This window comes from Camelina sativa, chromosome 15, assembly GCF_030686135.1.
Source record: "Camelina sativa cultivar CO46 ecotype springtype chromosome 15, ASM3068613v1".
Lineage (NCBI taxonomy): Eukaryota > Viridiplantae > Streptophyta > Magnoliopsida > Brassicales > Brassicaceae > Camelina > Camelina sativa.
The window spans coordinates 5159704-5180187 of NC_141894.1; the positions used below are offsets into that span (position 1 = coordinate 5159704).

Sequence of the window (20484 nt, forward strand, 5' to 3'; positions counted from 1 at the left end):
GGGAGAGACAGATCAAAAGATAAAACAATTTTGGTCAACTTGTTTAAACTATTGTTAAGGTTAACAATCTGTTATCTGTGTATATGTGATGAGTCTTAAATGAGCTTCTTTAGCAGGTGGAGACAAAAGGGTGCATTCTTTAATCAAAGTACACTAGTCACGTTCGCATCACTTTCAAATCTGGGATCTCTCTGTTGTCTTCTGATATATAGTGTAACATGTAACATTTATTTCAGATAAAAAACGAATCAAACCAAACAATTTCCGCTTGAAAATCAATAGGATCATTCCAAATATTACGGTTTGTGTGTTTAAAGAGGTTGGCCACTTATCCACCTCTTGAACAGGATTGCATTTTCCTCTGGTTTATACTCGAACGTGTGCCCGCCTCCCTATAATAAACAAAACCAACTAACCAGTTTAAAAACCTGAGGTTGCATTTTTATGAAAATTAAAAATGTGGACAAAAGAACTTGCTTTCACGGTGGCAAATGTCATCTTATTGGCATAAGTCTTGGTGTATCTGCAAATAACAAAAAGGTTGATCTCGTCGGACGAGCAGCTTACGCAAGTTAAAAACCACAAAAAAAACAGAGAAAAAGAAATAGTATTTATATATACCCGGCGACTTGATCGAGTATCATCCATGGCCTCCATTTTTCAATAATGGAATAGTTGAGAGATGCTATCCATGCTTGTGTTCCAACGAAAGGGATTGTCATATCGTGATCACCGCTATTCAACAGAAACACCATGCCAGAAAACAAACTTATATATACAAGTAAGTAACTAATGAAAAGTACAAGCTTGCTTGCTAAAGAAGTAGTTACATTCGTGTACCTAATGACGAGAGATCGATAGCCTTTGATGCTGTTATTCATATGGTATGGTATGCTACTTTTAATGTCTTTATTACAACGCACACTAAAATCACATCGTTCCCATTTCCCTTTACTCCCCTGAGATCAAAATCATGCATCTTAGGGGTTTGATCAACAGATTTAACCAATGATCTTGTCAAAAAACTTGTCGTATATATACCTTCACAACTTTGAGTGCTCTGCGGACGCTCTCGTTATTAGCCCAATATTCGGATAGCATATACCTATACGTCTGCAAAATTAAACAACCTAGTCAATATTCTTCTGTCATGGTTATAGTTAAGTGGTTTTCTATTGATCTGAAGATAAACATAAATACAAGTTGGCTCGCTTACATAACAATCAGGAGATGTTGTCTCACATTTTGGAGCTACAACGAGTTCATCATATATTCCAGAAACACACTGTAAACAGCCATCACGTTCTAAGTTAGTTATTTTTGTTTTTTACAGTTTGCGTCAACTGAATTGCAGATTGTGTACCTTGTGATAATCTTCAATGAGTTTCAAGCATTCTGTGTTCAGAGGATCTACATTATAGTAGTTTCCTCCACAGCTTCTCTTCATCGACTACAAAGTATGAGATTTGAGCTGGTTAGTTAACTGCTTTGTTGTGGTAACAAGATACTAAATCATCATAGCTTATGTAACTCTACCTCAAAGAGTTCATCAGATATGAGTCCCATTCCATGAGCAAATGGAATGCGAGCGTCTCGATCAGGATCATAGGATGTTAGCGGGTTTCCGATCACATAGCCCTGTTGAAAGGTGGGGCAAACAAAAGTCCTCTTCAGTTCTGAATGCTCTTCTTAAGGTATATGGATATAACGTAAGAAGCAAACATATTAGCTAATAATGAACCTGAAGATTTATTTGAGGTTTGCAGCATATATAATTTCCTGTGGTAAATTGGTAAAAAAACTGATTAAGAACATAGAGTCAAAGTAAAGGGCTTGCATAGGGATTGAAATGGTGGTAGAAGAAACAAAATTACCATTTGAGATTTCTTGAACGATGGCAGGGATCACCTTACCGGAATAAGAATTTCCGGCGACATAGAAAGGGTTGGAGAAATACTCAGGATGCTTAGCTAGCCACTGCACAACAAATCACCAAAAACAGTTTAAAAAAAAGAAAGAAAAGCCTTTAAAAGTCAATGTAGATGCTTTGAGTTTTCACTTTACCTTACGAACAAACTCGTTGACCCGCTTAGCTGATCCTGTGTCACTTGGTATATCAGCAAGTGGATTTGTTGAGTAGGAAAAGCCAGTACAAACAGGCTGATCTAAATAGATAATATTCGCAACCTGAAAAGAATCAAAGATCGGTTCCACAGCTTAAAGAGATGAAGAATAGTTTCATTAGTTGTGTTTGTAATCAGGAAGACAACTTATTTTTACCTTAGTCCATGAATATGTAGTAGAAACCAACGTGGGAACACTTCCATTGTAAGTCTCAACCTTGAAAGCAAGAGGACCTGTTTTGTTTTTTTTGTTTTTTTTTTCAATTCAAACAAGTCACTGAATAGTCTGCGGAGAGACATGAGAATGAGTTAAGAATTTATTTTGTTACCATTCTCATAAACAAGACCAGAGAAAGAAGAGCAGCCAGGTCCTCCAGTTAACCATACAAGAAGAGGATCTTGTTCTGGATTACTCTCAGACTTGATGAAATAGTAGAACAGTTGATCTTCATCTGCCTCTCCGACACCAATATACCTTCATGATTTTAACTCCAAAAAACTCAGAACACAGAGTCAACGTTATAATTAAGAGTGATAAGAAGATGAGGATGCAGAGGAACAGAACCCGGTTTCGAGCTCGAAGGGAAGAGGGCCTTCAAAACCAGGTAGAGATGTGATGGTAGAACCAGAATCAGCATGTTGAATCAACACAAACGCAAGCTGGAGAAGCAGCAACTTGAATATCCTTGAAGCCATTCTTTTTTGGCCGTTGAGGCGTTGACCCTTACAATGCTGGAACCTTTTCTGTTGAGAATCAGTTTATCTTTAAGTCTAAACCTGAGACATTTGGGCACGTGAGAATGTACTTGGAAGGGACAACATGGCGTGTAATTAAATGCTTTGCAGATTATTGAACATGGGAGAAAACCGGTAAAAGACAAAATTATTGTTTCGACGATATTAGCATTGCCTGAAATACCGATGATCGAGGAGAAAAGTATATTATGGGGTTACTTTTTAAACTTTTACTGGTAAGGTTAACATATGTGCATGAGTTTGTTGATTACTCTCAGTCTCAGACTTGATGAAGTAATAGAACATCTTCATCTGCCTCTCCAACACCAATATACCTTCGTAAATTAACTCCAAAAACAGAGGCGTTGAGCCGTTGAGCCGCCGTTGAGCCGTTGACCCTAAAAAAGATGGAATCTTTTCGGTTGAGTATCGGTTTAACCATATAAACCGGTCGATTGCCATATCTAAAAAAAACCTAAACCTTGCAGTAGGAGATACTTTGTAATTTTAAGAATATATAAGTTAATTGGTGGTAATAAGAATAGTATGGGGGTTAAGTTTGCAATTTCCCGTTCGATGTTCTTTTGGGGATGGTGGGTTTTTTGTAGACAAAACGACGTCTCGGTGATTGAATCTACGGGATCGTGTCTCTCTCTGCTTTGCTTCCTTCAATCCGATTTCGGACAACCTTATTTACTCAGACAGAAGATTTCATTTCTCTGGTGAGCTTCTTGCTTTCTCCAACTCTTCTTTATCCTTTGGTGTTTGTTTTTATTTTTCTTTGTCTGAAGTTTCCTTTGTTCTTTGTTTTACTTTTGTGATTGGAAAGCTTACCTTTTTTTTTTTTTTTTTTTTGTTTTCTTTTACTTTGTGTGTTTGCCTTGGAAATTAAGACCTAGTTGACTTTCACAAGCTTTGAAAGTATCAAACTTTTTTGTTTGTTGACGTTTTCAGCTACTAAAATCCATCTAATTCTCTTGGGAAATTATTGGATTTCAAATATTAGTATGCTTTGAATTTCACTGTGTCTGTTGAATTCTGATAAGAGAAAAGATTTTGAATCCTCTGTTGTCAGTTATTGATTTGAGTGATGAGCTGCTATAAGCTTATTTCTCGCTTGTGTTAGATTTTGAATCCGCTGTAATTATTGTTTCAGTCGATGTTAGTACTTCAACCGTTCTCTTCGTTACGACTCCAATTCCTAAAAAGACTCAGTTAGTTGAGCTACTGCAGTGTGACTTAAGCCAATTTCAGTCAGCCAATTGATTCTTGTGAGTGTGCCTAAATTCCAAACTGAGGCAGCTTTTTGTCTCTGCAGTTACATGAATTCCACTAGTGTTGACTTCGATCTATTGGCTAAGAGGTATGTCTGAACGTAGTTAATCAATCTTTGAGGAATTTTGGACTTTTCGGAACTACTTGTTTGGTTGGATAGAATTATATTGGGTTTGCTTTCTTCTCGGTGCCTCAGTCAGTTGCTTTGGTAAACTGGAGTCGTCTAGCAGTATATTAAGTTTGCTACAAAATTGTATCTCTTTTCCTTTATATCCCTGACATATACATAGTATTATTTCTCCTTTCAAGTGATCTTTTACATTCAGTTAGCTTTGGCTTGCAATCTCGATTTCTTCTTCGTCTTTGGCATCTAAGGTGGTTTTGGGGTAGGATTTAGAGCATTAATTTTCGTTGCGAAAGAGCTTCTTGTTAGATGCCAAGCCTTGATTTTCTGTCTATACAGATGCCCTTAAGCTCCTTCTCTTGTTATCAGTATCTTTGTGATCATCAAGGGTTCTTATTTTCTCTTCGAGTATCCTGCTTTAAGATTCCGTATGTCTTTCAGTTACCTTTGCTTGCTATGTCTATAAGAGCATTGATTTTTCGTTGCGAACGAGTTTTTGTGGATTATATATAGTTATGGTAGCAAAAAAAATGGTACTTTAACTGTTTCAGCACAGTCAATGGTTCACTGGTTGTTCCTTTTCCATATGTATTGGTTGTTTTCGTAAGGTGTGTTTAGTTCTCTTCTGTTTTAATGTTTATTTACCCTGGTATCTGATAATTTCCTTCATCTTCATTTCCTCTTGGCAGTCCTTGCTTCCTCTAGTGTAAAGTTTTACACTAGAGGTAAATCACATAAATTGCCACAGCAAAAGGGAGCACAAGTGGATAGTCTCTGAGTCAAGTAAATACTATAGAAAGTAATATGGCTGATACTAGTTCAAGGACTGATGTCTCAACTGATGGCGATACAGATCATAGAGATCAGGGGGTTAGCTCGTAATCTGCATCTACTCGTTTTATTATCGTATTTTCTCGAAAATGTCACTCGTGGGAGGCTTGCACCGGGTTCCCTTGGTAAAACTTGGGACGATCTACCGGTAGAGCCAAATCCACAGGACAAATCATTTGTTTTTGTTCGTCAACGAGGCAAAATTTGAATGACATAGTAATTCCTGATGTTAATTGCAGTCTGAGAGAGGGCAAATGATGCTTGCTGCTGCGTCTGATTCCAGTGACCGATCAAAGGATAAGTTGGATCAAAAGGTGATAAATTCTTCTCTGTGGATGAACAAGTATCTGTTTGTATTGCGCATATTCGTAATCTGTTTTGTTTCCCTTTTATTTTGATCCATAGACCCTTCGTAGGCTTGCTCAAAATCGGGAGGCAGCAAGAAAAAGCCGATTGAGAAAGAAGGTACATCTTGCATCTGTTCTTGTTTTGGTATCTCTTATGTATTCCTCTTACTTCTTTGCAACATCTCTAGAAGCATGTCTATATGCCATTACATTAAAAAATTTATTGTTTCCTCCATAGGCGTATGTTCAGCAGCTGGAGAATAGTCGATTAAAGCTGACTCAACTTGAGCAGGAGCTGCAAAGAGCAAGACAGCAGGTTTTACTTTACTTTCCTATTTTGTTTGATTCTGATTAAGTAACTCTTTATAAAGAAGATAAAAGAGACCTCAGCCAAGGCCTAATGCCAGTTCAACTTATAACGAATAGTTAATTAACAAGTTAGTTGAGTCTTGGATTAGCTAAAGTAGAGGAGGTAACAGAATTATGGGTCATAGATAGTTTTGTTGGTTAAAGGTGGTAATGCTCTAAAAGTAATCCTTAGGTCCTTCTGGTCTGTTCATTGGATCCTGAAAGTATAAAGAGAATTCTATTCTGGTTCTTATCAGATTCGTTGTGATGACTGTATATCTGTCCCTTCTGCATACATAAATTCTATATATATAATTTTCTTTCCTTTTCAATTTTAGGGCGTTTTCATCTCAAGTTCAGGAGACCAAGCTCATTCTACTGGTGGAAATGGTAGGTTGTTTCTTCTCTGTTAGTTTTCACTTTTCAGATTGATCCTTTTAGTTTGTTTATAGGTAAGATAAGTGCATATATATACTCTACTCGTTATCAGCATAAGTCATCTATAATAATCAGCATAAATTATTAGAGTGATGATATGGATAAGAAATTAAAGTAATGGTGATATAAATACTGAAGTTCATATAGTTCGCGCTGGTGTAGGCTGAGGTCTGCAAGGTGTAAGTATTGTGGGTTTGTTCTTGATCTAGTATACTTGTCTTTCTGCAGGGGCATTGGCATTTGATGCCGAACATTCACGGTGGCTTGAAGAAAAGAACAAGCAAATGAATGAGCTGAGATCTGCCCTGAATGCTCATGCAGGTGATACTGAGCTCCGGACAATTGTAGATGGAGTGATGGCTCACTATGAGGAGCTTTTCAGGATTAAGAGCAATGCAGCTAAGAATGATGTGTTCCATTTGTTATCTGGAATGTGGAAAACACCAGCTGAGAGATGTTTCTTGTGGCTTGGCGGGTTCCGCTCATCCGAACTTCTCAAGGTAATCTCTTTACAAGTTCACAGAGAAAATTTTGATGGTCAGACCAATTTAAATGAGTCGGTATGTTTTCACAACAGCTTCTTGCGAATCAGCTAGAGCCCATGACCGAACGACAGGTAATGGGCTTGAATAGCTTGCAGCAGACGTCGCAGCAGGCGGAAGATGCCCTATCTCAAGGGATGGAGAGTCTACAGCAATCCCTAGCTGATACTTTATCCAGTGGTACTCTTGGTTCCACTTCATCTGATAATGTTGCGAGCTACATGGGTCAGATGGCCATGGCAATGGGGCAGTTAGGCACCCTTGAAGGATTCATCCGCCAGGTACGTTTGAGATGTGGATACTATCGTGAGATATATAACGAGCTTGCGATGTTACAAAGAAATAAATCTTATATATAGGAATCTGTCTGTAATGGAGTTCATAGGGCATTTCTTGGTGGCAGGCTGATAACTTGAGGCTGCAAACGCTGCAGCAGATGCTTAGAGTGTTAACAACGCGTCAGTCAGCTCGTGCTCTTCTTGCCATACACGATTATTCATCTCGACTACGTGCTCTTAGTTCCTTGTGGCTTGCCCGGCCACGAGAGTGATACACAAGAATAAAGCTCTTCTGAGCTCTATACATAATCTTATGACTCAAATAGGGAGGGATACTCCTTCCAAGAGATCACAAAGCAAGGCCTTCTAGGATTCTTACCAAAAGCAATATTTTGGGAAAGAAGACTGCAGATTTTGAAAGACTTTGAGTGTGGTGTGTGTTGTAATCTTTAGCCATCAGGTTGTGTAGTTTATAGAGAGTGAATGTTTATAGGTCTTTGAATATTGAAAGCAGATAGGTCATCAGTGTAACGAACATGACAGAAGGTGGGATCCTTTCAGGAACTTCGATTGTATGATCAAATCTCAAACAGACCAATTCAATTTATATAGAGAGTTCAAAAAAGAGAGCAGATTGTGTATCTTGAAATCATATAAAGATTTGCCCATCAAACACTGTCACAGATAAAATTTCACAGAGGTTTGGCTAGTACTATGTATAACCAGCCTGAGTCAGAGAAAATGCTCATACAAATGAAAAGATCTAATTATTTTCGGGAAGAAGATTTCTTCCAAAAGTCGACAATACAATACTGGCAAGGCTTATGCAAAACTTGAGCATGAACTGAAGCAGCATAACCAGTACAGCTTATGTGAAACTTGAAAAGTAAACATCACCAGTTCAAAAGTAGTTGCTGGTGTAGAAATTCTTGAGAAAATCAGTTCTCCCTTGATCCTTGTTTCCAGTATTCTGCACGAGTCCTTCACCTACCACATATTGACCAATGATGTGATGGCGCTGCTTTGCATGATCCACAATGTCAGTCAGCTCTTCCATTCCTTTGAATAATAGAAGATCAATTACCTGCAGAAGAAACACCTCAATCAGGACTAGATTACATTCTAAAATCACCTTAAAAGACAGCCAACCAAAAAAAAAAAAACCCCCCAAGATCACTACAATCATACTCAAGAAGATGCTATCAATTGATATTTCAAAATACAAACAAATCACCACACAAAGCAAATATTAACACCAAAAGCCAACAACCCTGTTAGTCATATTACGCTATTAAGTATATAATGTAGTAGCGGGTTTAGTCTATTGATGACAACAGACTCGCCTATGAAAGAATACAAATGCAAAGAAGAGTCTTTGATGCCAGACACAAAGGAACCACAAGGTAACAAAGCTTAAGCAGAATATAACAAGTAAAGCTCCCACCTTTTCACTCTTAAGAAATCAACACCCAGCGCCCAATCCACAAGACACTTTTATTGTTCATAAGATTAGACTACCCATAAATCAAGGCTTTGTTGGCATAAACTACTTCCCTAAATTCCAAACGGTTAAAGGTGTAAGCTTTTTCACAAAGCAGAAACAAACTCTAAATCAGCTTTAACAAATGAGAAAAAAGCTCATTGCTTGGTCAATGTGGTAACCAATCCAATCCTACCAAGGCGCATGACCAATTAGGGGAGACTAAATGATCCCATCTCCGGCAATCGAAGAGAGGACCCTGGCCTCGTGGGTTAATCAGAGTGAAATTATGGGAGGTACCTTCGGGTCGGTGATGTGAGCGTTGTTCCGAATCTGAGCAGAGATTGCAAATCGGAGCTGAGAAGGAGCGACAACATCTTGAAGATTGTAAATGTCCATGATTGTGGGGATAGATCTACAGGCAGCTCTAAAGAAATCGAAAACACGGCGACGAGCTTCCGTCAGGTTAGCTGAGTTCGGTGGTACACCAATCTTCCTCAACGTGAAAGGTGCCGCCATTTTCTGATCTTATCGAATCGCGAATTTTGTCTACCTGAGAAAAAACACAGTTACCGGATTTGAGAATGGGAACCATCGGAGACTATCTGATTGCTTCCACAGTTATCTAACGACGTCGTTTCGAACTAAGTGACTATTGGGCTTATAGGCCTATCGTTTCAGACTAAGTTGCTAATGGGCTAATGGGCTCTTAAGGTGGGGAGACGACAAGTCGTAATTATTTCCGGTTAGTTTCGGTTTACTCTCTGGATTTAAGTCAGATTTGATTGAACCAAAAAGGTTAGGAAAGTAATTTGCATACAATCCCGCCGGGGTGTCTCCGCTTCTTAAACCTCTCTTGAGAACTTAGCGCCGTACTGATTTATACTTTTCATGTCGGCGACAATGGTGAAGGACGAGATTCTCAACTACAGCGATGATGAAGAAGATAACTTCTCGGAAGACGGAGACTGGGGAGATTGGAAAGCAGACGATAATGGCGTCGGAGTGGGAGGAGGAGATGAGGAAGACGACGGCTCCGAATCTGATTTCCTGTGTTTGTTTTGCGATTCTCACTACACTTCCTGTGATTCGCTCTTCGAACACTGTCGTCTGAGCCACGGGTTTGATTTTCGTAGCGTTAGAAAGGAACTGAAGCTCGATTTCTACTCTTCGTTTAAGCTCATCAATTACATCCGCTCACAGGTTTGTGTTGTTTTTTCTTCTTGCTTCTTCTTTTTTGCTTTCTAAAGTTTTGTTATTTTTCTTAAAGTTGATTCCTTTTTAATGCAACCAGGTGGCTGAGTACAAATGTTTGAGTTGGAGGATTGAAGCTGGTGATTTCAAGGATGTTAAGTTTCCTTGGGATGAAGAGAAGTATCTGAAGCCTTTTTTGCAGGATGATTCGCTTTTGTACTCATTTGCTGATGATGAGGAAGATGAAGAAGAAGAAGACACGTTTGACAGAGACGAAGCGATGGAGGATTTGGAGAAGCTTGGGGATTTAAGCATTGATGTTGAGGCTTTAGGGGAGACCTCAATGTCGAGCAGTGATAAAAGCAATATAAATGGAAGTAAGGATGTGAATTTGCTCTCTAACTGTAATGGCATGAAGGAGCAAAGTTCTGCGGGTGATTTGATAGTCAATGGGAAAGATGCAGAACCAAAGGTTTGTGATGGAAGACTAGTTAATAGGAACATTAGAAAGGTGAATGAAAACTATTTTGGATCTTATAGTTCGTTCGGCATTCACAAGGAGATGCTTAGTGATAAGGTAATGCACTAATCTTTTCTGGAATCATGTTCACATTAAGTAACTTGCACTTGCAGATTATGACCACTGTCTGTCCGCTGTCAGATTTTATTCAATTTTTCTGATGTTTGTAACAGGTTAGAACAGAAGCATACCGAGATGCACTTATGAAGAATCCTACTCTCTTGAGTGGCTCTGTTGTAATGGATGTTGGTTGTGGAACTGGGATATTGAGGTGAGTTAGTAGCTATCTTTCTCACTCTCTAGTGGATATCTCGTTTAGGTTTCTTCTCATACTCTTAGGGAAACTTATCCCTCATTTTCAGCAGTTGCATCTTGTTTTTAAGGCTAAATCATGTGATTGAACTTGTTATATAGTCTTCTTATCTGGTGGTACTGTTTATCTCTTTTGTTTCATATTCTGAAGGCTTCTTTGATTATTTAAGTCATACTGTTGGTACTTCCTTATTTTTAGTGTGCATGTAATAACCAATTTATCCTTTTTCTGCAGTCTCTTTGCTGCTAAAGCTGGGGCTTCAAGGGTAGTTGCAGTTGAAGCTAGTGAGAAGATGGCCAAAGTTGCAACTAAGGTTACCTTTTTCTACCTGCTACAAGATTTTCATTATTTGTCTTTTTCCCTCGTATATATTTATTCTTTGCCTGGTTGACGATTTTTTGCAACCAGATTGCGAAGGATAACAAAGTATTCAATGACAACGAGCATAATGGGGTACTTGAAGTTGCACACTCAATGGTTGAAGAGCTAGATAAGTCGATACAGATCGAACCTCATAGTGTTGATGTGTTAGTCAGCGAATGGATGGGATACTGCCTTTTATATGAATCAATGCTCAGTTCTGTGCTCTATGCAAGAGATCGGTGGTTGAAACCTGGAGGTGCAATCCTCCCTGACACGGCCACCATGGTAAAAACTTATCTTTTGCCCTTCAAATGTTGTCTTTCTCGTGAAAATCGTCTTGATGAGTTTTATCTCTTTTTCTTCTTGGATTAGTATGTTGCGGGATTTGGAAAAGGTGCCACAAGTCTTCCTTTCTGGGAAGATGTTTATGGCTTTGACATGTCTTCAATTGGTAAGGAAATTCTTGAAGATACTGCTCGACTTCCCATTGTTGACGTTATAGAGGAGCGTGATTTAGTGACAGAGCCCGCCCTTCTTCAGGTTTGAAAGGTCAAACTTCTGTGGTTTTGCCAGAAAAAAAAAACTTTGAAATTAATTTCCTTGTATTTCTATTTTTCTAGACATTTGACCTGGCTACCATGAAACCGGATGAAGTGGATTTCACAGCAACCGCAACGCTGGAGCCCATTGAGTCAGAAGCAAAAACTAGGTTGTGCCATGGTGTTGTGCTGTGGTTCGACACAGGTTTCACCAATAGGTTCTGCAAGGAAAACCCGACTGTACTATCTACATCACCCTACACCCCCCCAACACACTGGGCTCAGACAGTCTTAACTTTTCAAGAACCAATCACAATGGCACCAGCCTCACTTCTGACTGGTGATGACAGAAGAGGAGACATTGGAACCGAAGAGCTTCCTGCCTCAAGCATTCATCTGCGTGTGAGTGTTGCACGATCGTATGAGCATCGCAGCATTGACGTGTCCTTAGAGGCTACTGGGCTGAGCTCAAAGGGTCAGAAGCGTCGTTGGCCAATTCAGATATTTAATCTATGAATGTTATTGTAGCCATTGTAAGAATCTTTTCATCAATTTTGCCGAGGATCTTTTCATAAGTTGCAAGATTGTTAAATTATTTGCTAAATTTAGAAAGTTTTAGTAAGATGAGCTTGCTAGAGCATTAAGTTCATCTGAAATCTGACATAAATTGTTGTCTTGCGACGTAAATTTATAGAGAGATGGAGAAGGAAAGACAGGCACCTATTCAATACAGACAATTCTAAATATATTTACAGTTAAGGAATTGCTTTTGCCTCTTTGTAAGCAGTGGCAGTTGATAACAAAATCAAACATTTACCAGAGGAGACTAGACCGAAAACAAGGCCAAGGATTAAAGTAGAAACTTCTGTCCACTGCCCAAACTCTATTACAAATGATGGCCTTACATTTCTAGTATACTCCGTATTGCTAATCACGTAATTTGTTTGTTATTAACCGTATCCAATAAATAATTTAAAAAGCCTATTTATATATATAGTGGAAAACAAATTTAGTTAGAATGATACAGTTAAAATTAAAGAGTGAAAAAAAGAAAACATTTATTAACGCTTATTAAGACTGACTTAACTTAGATAGATAAGAAAAAGAAACCACAAAGAGATCCATCCGCTCATAGCCTGAGGTGATCACTATAAACTAGAAAGCTAAACATAAAAGCAAACTCTGCAACATAGGATTTACAGATGCTATAGTTGAAGAGAAGTTGGCGTTGCAAATAGAGAAAGATAGTCTATGAATCTGTTGGCTCTGTTTTAAGGGGCGCAGCACCTGAGGACGATGCATCGCTTCCATTTTGGTTTTGATTTTGGTTTTGGAGGTTAAGGCTATTTGCTACCATGGAATCGCTGACCAGCCCTGCTTCTACGTCAAAGTTTAGCGTCCTCTTGCGGCTGCTGCTGCTGCTGTGACACCAGACGAAATTGGGTTAGTGGATTAGTTTTAAGGAAGAAGCTGATGAGAAATGTTTTTTGTTTTTACTTACTTGTTCAAGCGGTTGTTGATGGCAGATAGGTCCTTTGAAGGGCTCTGGTAAGCATGTGTGCTCTCTCCAACACAAGCATAGTAACTCTTCGAGCTGTGTGAAATAAGAGCATCCATCTGCAAACACACAACACGTGGGAGGTAACCAAACAATCTTGTCACCAACCTCCTCCTCAAGACTTGGTCATATAATGATAAAGAGTTGAGTACTAACCTTTGATCCCCGAAGAGGAGAAACATAAACATTGTGCACTGCAGATACTTTTTTAGGGGACATGTCTGGAACGCTTGGAAACACAGACACCTTTGGTGATCCGGGACATTGACCTATGAATCCAAAATATGATGATTACTTAACTTGGGGATTTAAAAACAAAGCTGACGTCTAACAAGTATCTATTTGGCATTTCTTAGTTACCTTCAGGCTTATTATTGGCTTCTACAGCCAGGTCGTTTCTCACAGGACCTAGCTCCACCAGCAACGGCTTTACAGCGGGAATAAATATTTCATTGTAGAATGTGATGATGTCAACATGATCTGGCCCTATTCTCTGTTCAAGTCATTGTCACAAATTTCAGTATTCTCCACAGAGTAAAAAGACTTGTTCAGCATAAGGTTAAGAGGGTATATACCCCTTGACGGCGACATTGTAATGAATCCACATAAACGCTGCGGAAAACTAATGGTTTACACTGTGGTTGCTTCCGGTAGTTGTATATAATTTCCCTAAAAGTCAGGCTCATTTGGGATATCTACAAGGTGATTAATAGAAAAAGTGTAAGCGGAGGAGAAGCCATTATAAACCAGATGACATAAAGTTAAGACCTTTGAATCACTCTACTCACCTTGGCCACTCCATAGAAGCAACAGAGAATGATCTGGTCAATGTGTCGATTGAATAAAAGAGAAGTCCGCTGAGCAAGTACATGTTTGAAGAGACAATATACGTTCTCCTTTATTTGCTCTGAAAGCTGTAGTCTTTCCACCATTCCATTGATTCTGACAGCAGCCAATTTATTAATCTGGGAAGAGCCACCATATAGTGAGTAGGACCATTAAAACATTTGCCAGACGAAAATAATGAAATCCATACCACGTTTTATAGTACATCCAACCAAACAATTAGTAGTATATCCAAAGATCTCATTGACCTACCTTTGTGAAGAAAATATTGATTCCAGTTTCTGCACAAGTTTCTCCTCCACCTCCTGGGTTGGGCCGTGTTGGGCTGTGGACATAAATCCGGAAAAGGTAAACTTAAGAAGTACAGGGATAACTAAAAAGGTATACTAACTTGCCATTTATACCCATAATAACTGAAAATGTACCTGGCAAATGCAGACTGCAACGGAGGTGGCAGCATCTTGGATTTCACGTTGCCTAAGGCCAACAGACGATCCTTTACTGGTGATGTAAAGGAATTGCGTTCAACTAGAATGCTGCGGTATTCAGTACATAGTCTTTTGGGCGATCTAATCCCCCCATTTTGTCCTATATGGCAGCAAATTTGACAAGTTTGGGTAAGAAAAGCACACCATTAACAGCAGGTTACAAAACTGATTTTCTTCAAAAACAAATAAAATTACCTGGACAAGTTTCATGCTTTTGAACAGATGATGCATTATGTACTCCTTCAGAGAAATTAATAAGTGCTGCAATTGCATCCAGAGATGGCATCGGTTCAGCTAGTAATCCGAGCCGTTTTATCTCCAATGCAAGCGCCGGCCTAGCAACAATCAGAGAATTGTACATTGAAGAGCCTTTCTCCCATACCATACTCTCTAGAAGTCGTTCCTCCAGTGAATTCAGATGCCGTCTCAACTCTCTAGGCAGAGAATCCTCATGTCGGATGAAACTCTCTATTACCTTGCTGAGATCAAAAGCTGTGATCCCAGTCCTCTCCAAAACAGCTGGGAACAACATTGTTATGGTTTTGTGCGTAGCCAGTACCAATTCAGCTGAGCAAGCAAGCATGCATCTATGGAACCGCTCATTTGTCAATAAAGAGTTCAGATTATTCGCATGCAAAATCTGAGCTTCTGCTTTACACATTGCCTCAAGAACTCTGTAGTATAACTTGAGAGCTTCTAATCTCCGCTGCTCTGCCCATATGTCATCCATCAAGTCAACAGCTTGCAAACTTCCACCGCCACCAAGGGAACTATTTGGAAATATAGCTTCCAAAATTATGTGTGCTCTTCGTGTGACATCATTAGTTATATCCTTATCACATGACTTAAGAAAATGTTCCAATCCAGGAGAAGGTTGTGGCAGAAGCGGGCATATGACAGTCCTTAGCCACTTGGCGGTTGTCATTGCTGTGCTCACTGGTGTTGCTGTCAACTTGTTACCACCGCTAATACCATTTGTCTTAGCAGCAGGCGACTTATGAGGAGAAAGTGGGCTTATAAATGTCCTTGCAGGTGAGCCTAAAGTATCAATTTTCCTCTTGACACCAGTAATATTTACAGCTCCTGCAGATATGCTTCCAGATCCAAGTAAGCTATCCTCTTCGTTGATGAATACCCTCTCATCGAGTTCGCCTTTACTACAAAATGCATCATCGTAATCCTTTTCTAGTGTAATCAAGCTAGTTGAGATGGACGTCTCATCCAGTAAACCCTCAAAGTAGGTCAAGCCATCTGCAGTAAAACACCGTATATAATCGAAGAACAATTAGGCAGCTGTTCAGTGAACTCACATGACTCTTTAATTGTAGAAGGAAAATGTTTTTAGACCTACCTGGGTGAATATTATCTAGCTTGTCAGTTTGGCACTCAGATGCTGGAGATGGTTTTTTCTTCAATATTGTTTCTACCAGATTGTTTGCCTTGTCAATTACTATCCTCAACTCATCTTCTGAGGCGTCATATATCTTGCAAAGTGATGCAACCAAGTCTACACCTTTGTCGCCTTTCTTAACTGAGATTCATCACATAATGAAAATAGAGGATAAACATTCCATGCTGCCATGCTTATCAGGAGAGAAGAAAAAATAAACACTCACCAAAACGAGAAGAATCTTGGAAGCTGAAATTTCTATACCGACAAGGAACATGTATGATCAAAATAGCCTGATAACATAAAAAGGAGTTAGCCTACACTTAACTACATTATTTAAACGAGGTGTCTTTCAAATAGTAATGTACAGCAAGACTAAAATGAATGACAGATTAGGGAGAGTATCACAGGTAGTCACTAACCAATATAGAAACTAGGCCATTTGAGCATGTCACGAGGTCCTTAAATCGACTAAACGCATGGTTTCGGAGTGCCAAAAAGAGTAGCCATCCAAAACGATAACTATCCGGCAAATAGCTAGAAGAGTTCGCAGAGTTCTTTTCTGCGTTTGCATCATATGTCAAGAAGAATTCCCCGTACCCACGTTTATAGTGTCTGTTACCAAGGAAATGTACCAAAAACATCATACTTAAACAAGTCCTCAAAACAATTCACAGAAATATTCACATAAAACCAGAAATCTGTAAATTTGAATTTAAATTAACAGAAATTTGAAAGAATACTGCAAGCCTATCTTCTGATTATTGCATAGGAAGAAATTTTGCTTCTTAGTATCAGGTCTAAAAAATGGAATCTATGTCAACCACTATTATTAAGGGAGCTAAACTCACTTGCTTAGAAGGGTAAGATGCACAAAGTTTGCCTGCAACTCCTTTGCCTAGTAAGTAAAAATTAGCAATAAGTAAAGTAACACAAGTTAAGAGAAGCATATTTAACAACACTGATAGATTACAAATAAAAGTTAAAATAAAGAAGTTGGGCAGTACCTGAAGTCTGTTTTCCCAGTCTGCGCCATAAAGTTCACCTAGTACAGATCCAGCCTTGACCACAAACTGAGGTAACTCTTTGAAAAAATCCACAATACTGAAAACAGGAAAAAAAGGAATAAAATCACTTCAAATGAACTAAAGAATGGTAAGGAAGGACGAAAATGAGCATTACATACTTAAGCTTAAGAGCCCTCAGTATCTGACTTAGATTAAACCCATTATCACCAGACACTGACTGACCATCCCCATCTTTTCTCACACTAAGCCTCTTCACTGAATAGAGGATAAAAGCAAACCAGTACCTCTCTACTTCCTCCCTCTAATAAGAAGATCAAAACAGAGTTAAGTCATAGTGAACCATACAGTTAACTGATAAAGACGTAAGTAGAGAAAACAAAAAAGAAGTAAATTTCACCGTTCCACTTCCAATGTTAGACATGTTTGTTGACAGAATTCGTTTGGTTTCAGTAAACAACTTCAAAGCTTCGTCACAAGTGCTCCCATCAAGAGATAGAACTTTCTGTAATAAAAAAATCAACTCCAGGTATATTAGATCTAGTCATAAAAAAAAAACCCGAGAGAAGTCAACAACATGCAACGAGATGAGCAAAGAGAGTAAGTAACAAACCTCGCATATGTCCAATAGAGAGGCTTCACTTCTTTTCCCATTAGGGTCAATGGGCGGAGTCACTGGAGGTTGAACTTCTTCCATCGTCTTCTCCAATGCAGCTGAAAATATGAAAAATCAATCCAATTAAACTGTTCAACTTTATTAAAAAAAAAAAAGACTTGTTGATTTAATCATACATTGAACTTCAACTGAAACCACATCAAACCCATACGGAAGAAGACAAACTCGCAAAATTCCCAAATTCAGAAAATACGAAAATTTGGGGCAGAACAAAAAAAAAAAAAAAGAGAAATTGGGAACTAATCTCAAAACCTCAACTTTGGGAAAAAATTACCCAAATTTTCAATTAAAATTCTCTCGAAGTTGCAATTGAATCGCGAAACATCCAATTAGAAAAAAAAAATTCAGATTAAACCCAGACAGAAAACAAAATTCGAATCGAAGGATATGCGCAGGAGAAGAAAAAAAAAGAGAAAGATCTTACCTTTTTTTTTTAATTGTAACACAGATCCCAAAAAAAAACCAAACGTCTCCGATTAAAAAGCTGAGCAGAAGATCTAATTTTTTCTTTTAAGAACTCACACACTGGTAACGCCGACGAATTCAGAAGAACCACTGGAAAAAAAAAGAAGCGAGAGATCTCCGTAAATCCTATAAAAATAAAAATTAGCCCTCTCTCTATCTTCTTCACCTGACTCTCTCTCTCTCTCTCTAGAACTAGAATGGGGGTCTGATTATGCGGCAAACCCTAAAAAAGGATATAATCTCGCGCGGGAAAAACAACACGGCGAATACATACACATGCGTATACAATTATATACGCGCACTTATATCCACTCATAACTCGACACGTACCCATCTATGACCCAATTTTACCGCCAAACCTTTACTTACTGTTTGCGTGAAACGCTGGGAGGGAAAAAGATTCGCCGTCACGGCGAGGGTTAACACAAACGGGAGTGGGCCCACTAACGCCGTCTGGGTTTTCGTGACCGCGACAAAGCCTCGTGAGAGTTATGATTGGGCCCACTTTTCATACGACGGCGTTTTGTCTAAGTTTTGGATTTCTCGTTTGGTTGCAGGAATAGGAGTGTCCTTATTCGCGGATGGATTTAGATTTAATTTAAAGTCTTCTCTTGGTCTTCCGAGTGTGAGTAGAGAGAGAGATGCACCACTAAAATCATAGGATCAGATATTTTCCGACACGAGACGAGAGTTAGATCATCATCATGGCGTCACCATCTGATCAAACGGCGAAGATCATCGACGGCAAGGAGATTGCTCATACCATCCGATCAGAGATCGCCGAGGAAGTTCGCGTTCTATCTGAGAAACACGGCAAGGTATATATATAGGACGCATCTTCATGTATGAATCACAGTGTCTTAATTTTGATATGTCTCTCTTCTTTTCCCAAACGAAGCGTGATTAATTGATCATAAGATGTTAGCTCCGGTTTGTAGTTAAATCAATGAATGTTCTGCAAAGATTTGTTTTTGTTGCCGCCTTTGGTGTGAACTCTTTTCACTGATCTCTTGTTTTGCTGGATCTTTGAACTGTCTGCATTACTTCAAGTAGAATACTGTTATGTCTAAATATCAGACATATGGTGTGCTGAGTTTATATGGTTTGGTATTCTTGTAATGAAGTAGAAGGGAAGTATTCTTGTAATGAAGTAGAAGGGAAGAGAGAACTGTAAAAGAATGGTTGAATTGATTTGTTTACATTTGTGACACTCTTGTTATATAGTTTCAAGAATACGAGCACAAGATTCAATCGAGTCTTGATTTTACCATTCGTGCAGGTCCCAGGACTAGCGGTAGTTATTGTTGGGGATCGAAAGGATTCACAGACATATGTGAACACAAAGAGGAAAGCATGCGCTGAGGTTGGGATTAAGTCATTTGATGTGGGTCTACCTGAGGAAGTTTCTGAAGCTGATCTTATTACCAAAGTTCATGAACTCAATTCAAACCCCGATATACATGGTTAGTTGTTCTGTACATGATGCTTATCATTGAATTATGAATGGCAACTTTAATGTTTAAATCCAGGTCTGCCGTTTTGGTAAATGGGAACATCCTTGCTCACCTATACTTGATTTGCAGGCATATTAGTTCAACTCCCATTGCCGAAACATATTAATGAGGAGAATGTTTTGGGTGCAATCAGCATTGATAAAGATGTTGATGGCTTCCATCCTCTTAATATTGGTAAGCTAGCTATGAAAGGCAGAGAACCCCTCTTCCTTCCTTGCACCCCAAAGGTACTGCTCCTCCTTTGCATGCAGACTTCAGTCTCTTCCAAGAAAATAGTCCTGTCAAGTTTTTCTTGTGGCTAAACGATGAAGTGATTTGTTGTGTGCACAGGGATGTTTGGAACTCTTAGCTAGAAGCGGTGTACAGATAAAGGGGCAAAGAGCAGTTGTTGTAGGTCGGAGTAATATTGTTGGTTTACCCGTTTCACTTCTACTGCTCAAGGCTGATGCTACTGTCACGATTGCACATTCTCACACCAAGGATCCTGAGGCTATCATCCGGGAAGCTGACATTGTTATTGCTGCATGCGGACAAGCCCACATGGTGATTTCACACTTTTTCATTGTCTATTTATATCAAAATCTAATCTACCTCAATGTAGATTAATGGGAATAGTTTTATCAATTCTTAAACACTCTCGTCTTCACTTTTCAGATTAAGGGCGACTGGATAAAGCCAGGTGCTGCGGTAATTGATGTTGGAACTAACGCAGTCAGCGACCCAAGTAAGAAATCAGGATACCGGTTGGTTGGAGATGTTGATTTCGCAGAAGCTTCTAAAGTTGCAGGTTTTATTACGCCTGTCCCTGGTGGTGTTGGCCCAATGACAGTTGCAATGCTTCTCAGAAACACAGTAGACGGTGCCAAGCGGGTCTTTGGCCAGTAAATTAGCCCACTGTTTGTAATAAAACCGGAGTTTCTCCATTCTGTAATTGTGTACTTGGCTTCATGACATTTCTCCTCTCAAATAAATTGAAATTGACATTGTCTTTGGATTACTTTATGTCACTTTGCAAGTAAGTTTATTTCCCGAAAATCAATACAACATGAGGGTGGCATCATGTGACTCAAAA

General features: G+C 39.0%; 6 protein-coding genes across 18 annotated transcripts; 3 read left to right on the top strand and 3 right to left on the bottom strand.

Annotated features, from left to right (window-relative positions):
* Positions 1–117: 117 nt before the first annotated feature.
* On the bottom strand, positions 118–3494 carry LOC104745441 (serine carboxypeptidase-like 14). Its single transcript, XM_010466676.2, has 14 exons — positions 2689–3494; positions 2453–2598; positions 2281–2357; positions 2065–2187; positions 1875–1977; positions 1742–1779; positions 1537–1638; positions 1364–1450; positions 1217–1285; positions 1042–1113; positions 841–959; positions 622–735; positions 478–523; positions 118–392 (listed from the first exon to the last, which is right to left on the bottom strand). The coding sequence occupies exons 1-14, from the start codon at positions 2817–2819 to the stop codon at positions 312–314; spliced, it is 1308 nt and encodes a 435-aa protein (XP_010464978.1). The 5' UTR covers positions 2820–3494; the 3' UTR covers positions 118–311.
* Positions 3368–7317, top strand: LOC104745442 (transcription factor TGA6). 12 transcript variants are annotated; one of them, XM_010466685.3, is made up of 11 exons: positions 3440–3580; positions 4015–4221; positions 4947–5129; positions 5164–5236; positions 5328–5402; positions 5494–5553; positions 5674–5751; positions 6122–6173; positions 6450–6721; positions 6799–7044; positions 7167–7317. In XM_010466685.3, the coding sequence occupies exons 3-11, from the start codon at positions 5062–5064 to the stop codon at positions 7311–7313; spliced, it is 1071 nt and encodes a 356-aa protein (XP_010464987.1). In that variant the 5' UTR covers positions 3440–3580; positions 4015–4221; positions 4947–5061; the 3' UTR covers positions 7314–7317. The 12 variants fall into 12 exon arrangements, with proteins under 12 accessions (XP_010464983.1, XP_019092512.1, XP_010464985.1 ...); XM_010466681.3 differs by lacking the exon at positions 5164–5236 and having other exon boundaries at positions 3368–3580; positions 4947–5127; XM_019236967.2 differs by lacking the exon at positions 5164–5236 and having other exon boundaries at positions 3405–3580; positions 4177–4221; positions 4947–5127.
* A 358-nt stretch (positions 7318–7675) lies between these two features.
* On the bottom strand, positions 7676–9072 carry LOC104745444 (NADH dehydrogenase [ubiquinone] 1 alpha subcomplex subunit 6). The gene is made up of 2 exons (XM_010466686.3): positions 8822–9072; positions 7676–8125 (listed from the first exon to the last, which is right to left on the bottom strand). Exons 1-2 carry the CDS (start codon positions 9038–9040, stop codon positions 7943–7945), a joined length of 402 nt encoding a protein of 133 aa, XP_010464988.1. The 5' UTR covers positions 9041–9072; the 3' UTR covers positions 7676–7942.
* A 40-nt stretch (positions 9073–9112) lies between these two features.
* LOC104745445 (putative protein arginine N-methyltransferase 3) lies at positions 9113–12072 on the top strand. The gene is made up of 7 exons (XM_010466688.3): positions 9113–9724; positions 9816–10292; positions 10409–10506; positions 10783–10861; positions 10957–11196; positions 11284–11451; positions 11532–12072. The coding sequence occupies exons 1-7, from the start codon at positions 9413–9415 to the stop codon at positions 11964–11966; spliced, it is 1809 nt and encodes a 602-aa protein (XP_010464990.1). The 5' UTR covers positions 9113–9412; the 3' UTR covers positions 11967–12072.
* A 346-nt stretch (positions 12073–12418) lies between these two features.
* LOC104745446 (retinoblastoma-related protein 1) lies at positions 12419–18352 on the bottom strand. Of its 2 annotated transcripts, none has more exons than XM_087489702.1 (18): positions 17858–18352; positions 17371–17471; positions 17158–17262; positions 16919–17061; positions 16740–16836; positions 16584–16630; positions 16155–16347; positions 15959–16025; positions 15694–15873; positions 14538–15593; positions 14280–14442; positions 14107–14179; positions 13797–13973; positions 13584–13703; positions 13369–13501; positions 13165–13277; positions 12952–13067; positions 12419–12871 (listed from the first exon to the last, which is right to left on the bottom strand). In XM_087489702.1, exons 2-18 carry the CDS (start codon positions 17452–17454, stop codon positions 12700–12702), a joined length of 3039 nt encoding a protein of 1012 aa, XP_087345828.1. In that variant the 5' UTR covers positions 17455–17471; positions 17858–18352; the 3' UTR covers positions 12419–12699. The 2 variants fall into 2 exon arrangements, with proteins under 2 accessions (XP_087345828.1, XP_087345829.1); XM_087489703.1 differs by having other exon boundaries at positions 12419–12868; positions 17858–18284.
* On the top strand, positions 18282–20409 carry LOC104745448 (bifunctional protein FolD 2). The gene is made up of 5 exons (XM_010466691.3): positions 18282–18716; positions 19178–19361; positions 19482–19639; positions 19743–19955; positions 20067–20409. Exons 1-5 carry the CDS (start codon positions 18603–18605, stop codon positions 20295–20297), a joined length of 900 nt encoding a protein of 299 aa, XP_010464993.1. The 5' UTR covers positions 18282–18602; the 3' UTR covers positions 20298–20409.
* The last annotated feature ends 75 nt before the right edge of the window (positions 20410–20484 follow it).

Excerpts from the sequence above, each read along its gene's own strand:
- LOC104745448 (XM_010466691.3), top strand. The coding sequence starts at position 18,603 with ATGGCGTCACCATCTGATCAAACGGCGAAGATCATCGACGGCAAGGAG. Across the intron at positions 18,717-19,177 it reads TATCTGAGAAACACGGCAAG|GTCCCAGGACTAGCGGTAGT; the intron begins GTATATATATAG and ends CCATTCGTGCAG. Across the intron at positions 19,956-20,066 it reads CATGCGGACAAGCCCACATG|ATTAAGGGCGACTGGATAAA; the intron begins GTGATTTCACAC and ends TTCACTTTTCAG.
- LOC104745442 (XM_087489696.1), top strand. The coding sequence starts at position 5,087 with ATGTCTCAACTGATGGCGATACAGATCATAGAGATCAGGGGGTTAGCT. Across the intron at positions 5,237-5,327 it reads AAACTTGGGACGATCTACCG|TCTGAGAGAGGGCAAATGAT; the intron begins GTAGAGCCAAAT and ends TGTTAATTGCAG. Across the intron at positions 5,403-5,493 it reads AGGATAAGTTGGATCAAAAG|ACCCTTCGTAGGCTTGCTCA; the intron begins GTGATAAATTCT and ends TTTGATCCATAG.
- LOC104745441 (XM_010466676.2), bottom strand. The coding sequence starts at position 2,819 with ATGGCTTCAAGGATATTCAAGTTGCTGCTTCTCCAGCTTGCGTTTGTG. Across the intron at positions 1,978-2,064 it reads TCAACGAGTTTGTTCGTAAG|TGGCTAGCTAAGCATCCTGA; the intron begins GTAAAGTGAAAA and ends TTTGTTGTGCAG. Across the intron at positions 1,286-1,363 it reads TCATTGAAGATTATCACAAG|TGTGTTTCTGGAATATATGA; the intron begins GTACACAATCTG and ends GGCTGTTTACAG.
- LOC104745444 (XM_010466686.3), bottom strand. The coding sequence starts at position 9,040 with ATGGCGGCACCTTTCACGTTGAGGAAGATTGGTGTACCACCGAACTCA. Across the intron at positions 8,126-8,821 it reads CTCACATCACCGACCCGAAG|GTAATTGATCTTCTATTATT; the intron begins GTACCTCCCATA and ends TTTCTTCTGCAG.
- LOC104745446 (XM_087489702.1), bottom strand. The coding sequence starts at position 17,454 with ATGGAAGAAGTTCAACCTCCAGTGACTCCGCCCATTGACCCTAATGGG. Across the intron at positions 17,263-17,370 it reads CTCTATTGGACATATGCGAG|AAAGTTCTATCTCTTGATGG; the intron begins GTTTGTTACTTA and ends TTTTTATTACAG. Across the intron at positions 13,974-14,106 it reads TCAATATTTTCTTCACAAAG|ATTAATAAATTGGCTGCTGT; the intron begins GTAGGTCAATGA and ends GGCTCTTCCCAG.
- LOC104745445 (XM_010466688.3), top strand. The coding sequence starts at position 9,413 with ATGTCGGCGACAATGGTGAAGGACGAGATTCTCAACTACAGCGATGAT. Across the intron at positions 11,197-11,283 it reads TCCCTGACACGGCCACCATG|TATGTTGCGGGATTTGGAAA; the intron begins GTAAAAACTTAT and ends TTCTTGGATTAG. Across the intron at positions 11,452-11,531 it reads CAGAGCCCGCCCTTCTTCAG|ACATTTGACCTGGCTACCAT; the intron begins GTTTGAAAGGTC and ends CTATTTTTCTAG.